Source organism: Aptenodytes forsteri, unplaced genomic scaffold, assembly GCF_000699145.1.
Source record: "Aptenodytes forsteri isolate BGI_AS27 unplaced genomic scaffold, ASM69914v1 Scaffold145, whole genome shotgun sequence".
Taxonomy (NCBI): domain Eukaryota; kingdom Metazoa; phylum Chordata; class Aves; order Sphenisciformes; family Spheniscidae; genus Aptenodytes; species Aptenodytes forsteri.
In genome coordinates, this window is record NW_008795122.1 from 3,830,232 (window position 1) to 3,839,464 (window position 9,233).

Genomic DNA, 9,233 nt, shown 5'->3' on the forward strand with positions numbered 1-9,233 from the left:
TGTAAAGTTAAAGCCTGGCAATGGTTCAGCACAAATCAGAGGGAAGGAGTAAGAGGCAATGAGTCTCCCTCCCCCTCTTGGATAGCTCCCAGCTTGTTTCCCAATGAATATTCAATAACGCTTTCCAGCAATCTGGGAACAATTTTTTTTTTGAAAAAAAAATATTCAAAGTTGCGAACGCTTCGTTGTGATCTCAGACGGGACTTCTGATCCGCTTTGGCGGCTTTCTGGTACTGAATTCAGCTGTGGATCAAAACGGAGTATCGCCCAGATTGTGTGTTGGATATACCTCAGAATTTTCCCTTCCAGAGACAGACAAAAGCACATCAGCCTTGCTCAGCTCAGATTAAAGGAGTTATTTCTGAGCACTGGAAAACTGGAAACTAACCAAAATAGGTAAAAAGTGGGAACAGCCCAATGTGCAGAAAAGTTTCTCCAAAGTCAGAACGGAAGTTACTAGCCCTGTTTGCAAGCCTGTAGAAGCAGGGCAGGATGCCATTACCCCAGCATCATTCTTTTGCCCTCTGGCTATTAATTCCTGATATACTGCATCTTAGGGTGGAGTCTCTGACTATTTTCATGAGATTCAGCTATGCAGGGAAGTGAAAAATCGTTTGGAATTATTTAGTAAAGTGAAAAACTTCCCAGTACTAAGGCCAGCGCTAAGAGATCAGTTTCTTTTAGACTAAGCATAGTATCAATTGCGATAGCTTTATTTAAACTTCTTGATCAATTATACAATCTTATGAGCACTGACTGTAGAACCTATAAGAATGCAGTGACTGCACTTCCTAAAAGAACAAAAACCCTCATGAATTGTCACGTTGAAATCAATACCCAAAGAACAGGAAGGTGTTTCACGTCAGACCCTCTCCTCCCTGGTATCAGCAGATTCCTGAACAATTCAGGCGGTAAATAAATGACGTGTCCCCAAAAGAGATAAGAAAGACATAAGAGAACTTCCCAGTATGTGAAGAAGCAGACAAAAAGTTACTTAAAAGCACGAAAATTTAATCAATTACTATGAAAGGAAGTCAACATGGTGCAAGAACAGGGGGACGGAAAAAGTGTGGTGCCTCTATCCTGTCAGGATACCCAGCAGGCACCACAAGACTGTGTTGATAAAGCACTTGATAGCCTTGAATATAGAAATACAGGATGAAATCCAACTATAAAGGAGGGAAAAGTGACTAAAATAAGAAAGAAAATATAAGACAAATAAGGTGGTGTCTTTCCGAATCATCTGCCTTTCACAAATCTAGCAGCAAGCTATCAGACGACCAAGCTATTTAAACGATCTGCTTCTGCCGTGTAAACTGCAGTCCGTGTCGTAACGCAGAATGACGGAGTTCTCTTACCTTTTAGTTTCCTTTCCCGCTGGTGATTTTACTGTTCTGGGAGTCCGCTTGTGTGTTAAAAAGCAGAAGAGAGCTCACTGCTCGCCGTAACTGAGCGAGAGGGCTGCCCCCCAGCACTACGGCAGTCAATTTCTAGCATCTCAGGCAGTGGAACAGTTTGCACATTTTTGCTGAATCCAAGGAAGAATAAAAAGGCAAATACAGCAGTAAGTTTACTGAAATCAGCAAATTTTGCACCTTCCCAGGAAAAAGGAATTATCTTGAGAAAGTTGCCAATGACTGGAAGAAGTGGATCGTGTCAGTGATCACAAATTCCAACTTCACTAGAAAAAACTTGTGCCAAGCTAAAATGCGCTACAGTGGTAGCAAAAGAAAAGAGATGTCCGATAGAGGCACCACCAGTCTGGGAAGATCCATTTCATTGAAACTCCTAAGGGCAAGAAACAGACGGGTGATTCCCACCACCCACCCCCATTTTTAAGCGCTGCAAATAGAGTAATAAATTCACACGTCAAAGCTGATGAAAAGCCAGGTCTAATTAGTCAGCCAAGAAAGCCCAAACGAGCTCTACCCGGCTGTTTCTAACTTTGGAAAGACGGTGTTTCACCAACAACAAAGGACAGATTCAAATAATGAATCCTTGAAGTTACTGCTGTCTTCTTTCCCTGCCTTGAAGGGAGGACAAAAGATTCTTCATTTATAAGGCCTGGTTAACTTACCTCTCCTGGTACCTGAGCTAATTTTGGCATCTTTACGAAGCATTGTACAGGGCTAATATTCCCGAGGCTTTAAAAGCCACTTCTGCCAAGCCTTCCTCCTAAATATGTTTTGCACTTAACAAGCGTTAAGAAATCCTTTGTACTATTTTGTTTAAAATTGTACTAACTCTTCCATCTGAAAGACTGTTTATCACATTTTCATTCTTTTTGTAGTTAAAGCTCTAAAAATTAACTGACCTTTTGTTCACAAAGACCTTTGTCATTTAATTCTCAGCACTGAAGAGAGCAGCTTAATGCCTTCGGAGTGGGAGGAGAGGGCAGAGGAGTATTCCACAAGAGACAGTAACACGTTGTTTCACGGACACTAGCGGTGGCTTCACAAAGCCCCTTTCTCATGTCTGGAGCCACGCAGCAATACAACTTGGGATGTTTCCGTTACGCTGCTTTCAGCTAATTGCAAGAGAAATCAGTGTACGTGTATCTGTTGGAAGTAGAAGCGATATTCAGTCGTTGAGGTTTGCATTCCTCCTCCAGCCACGTCTCCAAACTGTTGGGATGACAGTTGTGTCAAGCTGTTATTTCTTCATGTATTATCCTGTATTTAAAATCTACTTACAGATTAGCACAGAACATAAAAACAATTTTCTAGAAGGAATGGGTGATTTTTTGCGAGTCCTAATATAAATTTTAGCCACAGAGAAAAACAAAGACAACCCTTGAAAATGCTGGAATCTGGTCCACAAAACCAGTATTGAATCTGTGGTTCTTTTTATTTAGAGTTGAAGAAGGTGGAGCGGTAAGAGGCAGGAAAGCAATTTTTTTTTCCCAAATACCTGGAAAAAAAAAATTTGTTTGTTTGTTACTTCCCTCAATAGCTGCAGTTTCAAACAAGCCAACAAAAAAAGGCCACTAGTGCTGACACACCCCTCTTCCACCTTCAAAAGATGAAAGGAAAAGCCTTCATTTCCCTTTCTGCACGTGGCTTCTCTTTGCCTGTGCTACCCCGGAGCTCCCTGGGGTTTGGTTCACCGTGATGGTAAGGCCTGCTGGCCTCTTCATCCTTTCAAAACTGTAGCATTCGACTTTTTCTTCAGTGGAGACTGTCCTGGTGCTTATGAGGCGAAATCCATCTTTGAGTAAAGTGTCAAGCAGCAGGCCTAGCACATTAGTACCGTTAATCAGCTTTCTATTATCAGGCTTTATGGAAACATACCTAAAATAAGAAAAAAGCAGTTACAACACACTTTAATTACTTCTTGAAGGATGGAATCAATTTTCTGTTTTAAAACAAACCAGGTCCTCAGATGGTGCAGGTCAGCACAGTTGCGCGGCTTTACAGCAACCAAGGTTCCGGACATTTTTGTCCTGCTTTGAGGACAATTTAACTCTTTCCCTCATTACAAGAACAGCAATTCTCAGTTCATCCTGTTACATGTCGGGGAAGAAGCACTTCTCTTTCACCCCCACGCCAAAACTTACTTTCTTAAGAAATAACTGTGATAACCTCCGTCTCATTTCATTCAATGGAGGAGAGGTGAACGGCGTGCTCTATATAATGCCGCAACAGTTTCTCAGGTAAAAGTAAATGATGGAAAGGACAGCGAAGTCACATTCACCCCAACAGCATCACTTTTCATTGCACGGGATCTCTCTCTACAAACAGTGACATTTATTGCAAAGTTACCTTGTACAGCAGGTCTTGCGGTAACAAGTATGAAAATCATTTTCACATTGCCTCAAACGATTTTACTTGATATAAAGTCCAGTTTAAGAATCTATCCAGACATTTTGAGGAACAGAAGTCAGGTAAAAATACTATTACAAAATACATAAGCTGACAGGGGTGAAACTGTTCCACAGTTCACAGGAAGGTACACCAAACATTCATGGAAAGCACAAAAAAGGCAAGAGAGTCCATGTCACCACAAAGACTAAGTCAACAGAAATTCAGCAGGCAACATGATCAACCTCGACTTGTTTCATTACTCAAGATAAAGCTTTTCTACTGAGCTGCAGAAGAAAATTTTTACCAAGTCTGAAGAGATAAAGGAAAGAATCAGGAATATTTTCCCCACTATTTAAGTTGCCATAACCCACTCAACCAATTATTAGTCCATTAAAGTTAGTAATAGATTGTAAAGTTAAGGTTTGGCACATAAATATTTGTTGCTTTGCAAATGCAAAGTAGTTTTTCTTCTACTTGCTTAGCTAAAGAAAGCTAGAAGAAAGATAAACTTTATTCATTTTTTTCTTTTTAAAGAATCAAAAGACTGCTGTGTTGGTTCATATATTCAGAGAGAATAACCCTTTTGGAAAAATTTCAAAGAAATTTCCATAAAATTCCAGATGTTCTAACAGCCACAGAGGACAAATTAGGTTACATTTTCTTATACAGTAAGAACTTGTCTCCATACAATAGAGACATCCAGCAAAAGCTTGTTTAAAAAATGTAAGTTGTCATTAGAATACGATACTGCTATCACAAAGATCACTGATATACAGTTATCTTAATAAAAACAGAACCCGGCCCTGAATTAAAAAACCCCCACTGTGTAGCACATAGTTAATAATCTACCCCTTCTCCCTCCCCCCACTAAAAGGCTCTACAAAAGCTTTCCAGTCCCTGAATTGCAATCTTAGTTCTACTGGTGTTTTCAACCCTGTTTAGGCATTCTTTTTTTTCCTCTTTTCCATACGAAAGTGTTTTGGACCATGAGCTGGTGGAGATTTTAGGCTTCTCCAGTAGTTCACTCCTTATTTATTTTGCTTCCTTTGCTTCATTTTACTCTGTGTTTTTGAAGTCTTTTAGAAGGTCACTGATGCCATGAAATTCTAAAGCCTGGGAGAGCGAGTGAGGAGGAAAGGGCAGAGAGAGAAAGACCCAACAGAACTCAAAAACAAGCACCAAGAACAGTATTTTAGAAAGTTGAAGAACAGGCAAATCAGTGCAACAGAAATGAAACTGGGTATTTCAGAACTAGAAAAAGATAACATTAAACTAGCAGAAAGAAGGAAGCATACTTCTTTTCTCTCAGACAGCTGTCCGATAGTTTCTTTAAAACGAGCTTTGCTAGCACATAGCGTATACTTCATGAACTAGAAGTCATGAAGACATTTCCGTAATGAGAAGTCACATTAGGGAGAGTACCTGGCCACAAGCTGGTCACCAGCAGAGTAGTCAGTACCACACTGAAAAACCATGTCGTGATGAGAAGGTCTTTCCAAAGGAAGTGGAACGAGTGGTTTCTGAGAAGGAAAAGGGCTGTTCCAGCTCCGTCCTGACTGCTGCCCTGTAAACACAGTGATCTGTTCAGCTAGCGTCTCAACAGTGGTACTGCAGGAACCAAAGATCCGGAAAAAGGCCTGCATCTCTTGGAGAGAAAAACGCACTTCCAAGATCTCCAGCCTTGGCTTCAGCAAGTGTTCCTGGCTCAGGAGGTCGGCCAGAGGGTAGAGCCCATAGAATTCTGCTTCTCTCTGCAGCCTCTGATAGTCTGAGAAATCAGTAGGTAAGGAGACCTGGAGAGTCCTCAAGAAGTCCATGATGTAACTAAACAAAGTTCCATCTCTGTCCACAAAAAACTCTCCGTTCACCAGTTTAAATTCCCAGCCATCATCGTTCAACATCCGCGCTAGCCTGGACTCGGGGAACTGCTGCAAGGTAGAAGCCCGGGTTACAAATCTCACTCCTCCCACACTCAGAACCACCACCTCTTGATTACTCATCGCTATCTCAGCCACTCAAGAATTGTAACTCTCCGGTCTACGTGTTTGTGACTTGATCTTTCCTAAACTGCAAGGCATCTGCAGCTGCAAGAACCATTCAGTGCTTTTAGCAAGTGTTTGGAGTGAGGTGTGGAGCAGTGACAGGATTCCCAGGCAACAAAGATGTAAATATCATGTACAATAGTTTTGTTTGCAGGGTTTGGTTGCTTGGAAACTTTGATTCTTGGAATTTAATGTTTTATTTTTGAAATGAACAGCTTGCAAGGACTACTGGAAGACAGTGAATTGACCGTCACAACTTACTAAACCTTGAGAGAGGCCAACGAATATCCCCAAAGTATGGCACACATTACGTTTGTTTCCCGGAAATGTCAGCTAAACGTTTTCATTCTACATATTACTGTTCATAGGACCACTGCAAAAAGAGGTTAGATGTGCTTCAAGCAATATATTTCAGTATCGTACGCTCTTAAAGAAGGGCACTTCAGAGAACTCAAGCTTACAGTTCACTTTAAATCACTGTTGTCCTACAGCCAAGTCAATACACTCAGAAAATGCAATTAATTCCTGAAACAAGGTACACGAAAATACAGTAACAGTAGAAGAGCCTATGTATGTTCCAATGCTAAAGCACTTCCAAACACCAACAACATCCATACTCCTGTCACATTACGCACCCTGTTGCAAGGAATCATCCCATCATTTTTCCTGGCTTTTGGAATTATGATCTGAAGAGACAGAGAGGGACAGAAGAGAAACCGCTCTACCTGCCACCACCTTTGCAGGGCTAGAGTGCAAGCTGCCTTCCTGTGGCTGACCCGTGCGTGCCTTTCACCGCACTAAACTGTCTACATTAAGGCTTTTTCAGAAAGTGTGGCTTCAGAGAAACATGGGTCTAACAAGACAGCTCAGTTTTACCCCCAACAATTTGATGTTGGAAAAGTAAACTGCAAAGTATGTACTATCTGCAAAGTACGTACTATCTTGCAGCTTGTTCTTATCAACCTCAACGGATTTCTCTTTACCCCTAGAATTTATGCTTGCCCTGAAGATGTATTTTTGTATAGAACATGTAAACAATAACCAATATCTACAGTAATCTGAATGCACAGGATAATTACAACATTTGGTTATACAAAAAAATACATCTATCTATTTCAGTGAGAAGGAACGTCCTCAGGTAGAAAGTGGTTCCAGAACGTGAATGACGCACTCTGTATTTTGCAGTGGAAGGGCAGTCCTCAACAAGCCTCTCAGTACAGCGCTCTTCTCAATCACAACTGTTCTTCTTCTTCCCAAACCACCTCCCAGTTAGAAAAAAAATTTTTTTTTTACCTATGACCTTTTAGGAAGTGACACTTTTTTATCTTATTCTACAATACATTAACATTAAACTAAGTACACAGTTTGGCCCTATATTTTGGTAAGAAAAATGATTTACAGTGAATAATATGCCCATAATCACCACTGAAAGAAGAATCCAGAAACAATGTGTTTTTCAAAGCTCCATTTCATCTTCCAGTTTATCAGTGCTCAAACTACGTGAACAGTATGAATGTTTTGGAAACATTTTGAATCTTTGAATGTTTCCACTGGAAGTCTTAAAAAACAAATTAATTAATTTTAAGAAGTTCTATGTGTTCTTCACCAGATCTCTCTTAGCTCTTGTATTTCAGCAGAGACTTCACAACAGTTTATATTTGCACACAAACTGTGCAACATTATCCAGTACAACCAACGTATAGTTTTTACACTTTTCTCTTAGAAGTGAAGCTCCATCTGTCATCTGTTCCCAGTAAAAGACTGCATGATCTGCTATCTCCACTGTATCTGCCAAATAGGACAAGCTAATTGTAAAGAATTGAGATTTCCAGCACTGGAGATTGTCAACAACTGACTCCACAAAGGACATTCTGGTGACAGCGAGAATAAGCAAGCAAATAAGAGAGGTCACTATAAATCTGCGCGAAAAGACTGAGGGAATCTTGAATTTAAGAGTGTTGTTTTCCTGAGGCAAGGAAAGTTTGTCCACATCAACTAGTTTTATTCCATTCCACTGGCTGGTATCAAAGCTCTTCATTGTAGGGCTGATGTCCACACTGGAACAAGGTAAAGGGGTTTCTTTGAGCACCTTGATTTTTTCCCTGAACTCCTGCATCTGTTGCAGAAATATAATGGGTTCAGACACATCTTTGAAGGCCTCTGCGATGTTAAAAGCCATCCGTTGCTCTTGCAGAATTGTGTTCAGTTTATTGATTTCCGGATCGTAGGCCTGCATCACTGCAAGCTTCATGGTCTCAAAGTCAGAGAGAATCTCATTTCGTTTCTGCTCCAGCGTGTGCTGCAGCTTCTCAAAGAACTCCTTCACTTTGTCAGAATCTTTGGTCAGCATCTGCAGAGCTTTCCTCTTACTGGTTTCTAAGGTATCCAGCCGCGAGAGGGCATCTCCACAACGCCAAGTTTCAAAGCCCTGAAACAGGGTTTCAAAAGCCCGCTTCTCCTGGGAATAAGCTTCTTCAATAGAACAGAACACGTGCTTTGTATGGTCACCACGGGTGGCACAAACCCCACAGATGAGCTGCATGTCTGTCCGGCAAAAAATGTTAAGGGGTTGCCCACTGTGCACTTTGCACACAGGCATTTTTGGAGTTACTTTGATTTTGTTATACTTCTCCACGATACCTTTCAGGGAATAGTTGACTTGCAAGCTGTTGACTCCAGTAACGGGAGTTTCCTTCCTGCATGTGGGGCATTTGAAAGGGGACGGCCTCCAAAGCACATTCCGCACATTTCCCTCAAGAATTCCTTCCAGACACTTTCTGCAGAAATTGTGTGAACAGGGCAGGACACGAGGATCATCAAACAGGCTACAGCAAATGGGACAGGTGAGATCTTCCTCCAGGAGCTCCATCATATCCTAGGAAAGAGAAGAAAGATGGTAACAGAACTTATAAAATTTATTTCTCCTCCAGGGAAACCATGCAAAAACCAATCTCCATCCAAGACACGGCTCAGTGAGAAAAGGATCCACTTTTTTCTCGAGTATCCTTTAAGACAGAGCCTCCACTGGGTTCTTGCAACCAGTCTGGTTAGCTGTGGTATCTGGCCACCAGATGGCAGGCACAAGAATGGCTCCGTGTTGAGGCAGAACCATTTTTGGATTCTCAGCTAGAAATGCAGGAAAAGAAGGCTTGCCAAACCCAGCAAGGACTTTGAATGAAAATAACTCATGTATTCATAATAACAGTTCAAGACTTACATCCTTCTTCACTGATGCAGTACCCAGAAACTGGATTTTCACAAAAGATACCCAGCCAATAAGCCCTGCTAAGATGCGACTACTCTCTCCTTGCTCAACTCATCCAAAGCTTACAGTTTCAAACCCCATGCACCGCTACTGTAAGAAGGCAATATTAAAGGTGACTGAAAA

The 9,233-nt window shown here is 41.3% G+C and overlaps 2 protein-coding genes across 2 annotated transcripts; both read right to left on the bottom strand.

Annotated features, from left to right (window-relative positions):
• Window positions 1–3,029: 3,029 nt before the first annotated feature.
• Window positions 3,030–6,173, bottom strand: KCNRG (potassium channel regulator). The gene is made up of 2 exons (XM_009277144.1): window positions 5,226–6,173; window positions 3,030–3,290 (listed from the first exon to the last, which is right to left on the bottom strand). The coding sequence occupies exons 1-2, from the start codon at window positions 5,801–5,803 to the stop codon at window positions 3,038–3,040; spliced, it is 831 nt and encodes a 276-aa protein (XP_009275419.1). The 5' UTR covers window positions 5,804–6,173; the 3' UTR covers window positions 3,030–3,037.
• Window positions 6,174–7,399: 1,226 nt separating this feature from the next.
• Window positions 7,400–8,879, bottom strand: TRIM13 (tripartite motif containing 13). The gene has a single exon (XM_009277143.2). The coding sequence runs from the start codon at window positions 8,715–8,717 to the stop codon at window positions 7,488–7,490; it is 1,230 nt and encodes a 409-aa protein (XP_009275418.1). The 5' UTR covers window positions 8,718–8,879; the 3' UTR covers window positions 7,400–7,487.
• Between the last annotated feature and the right edge of the window lie 354 nt (window positions 8,880–9,233).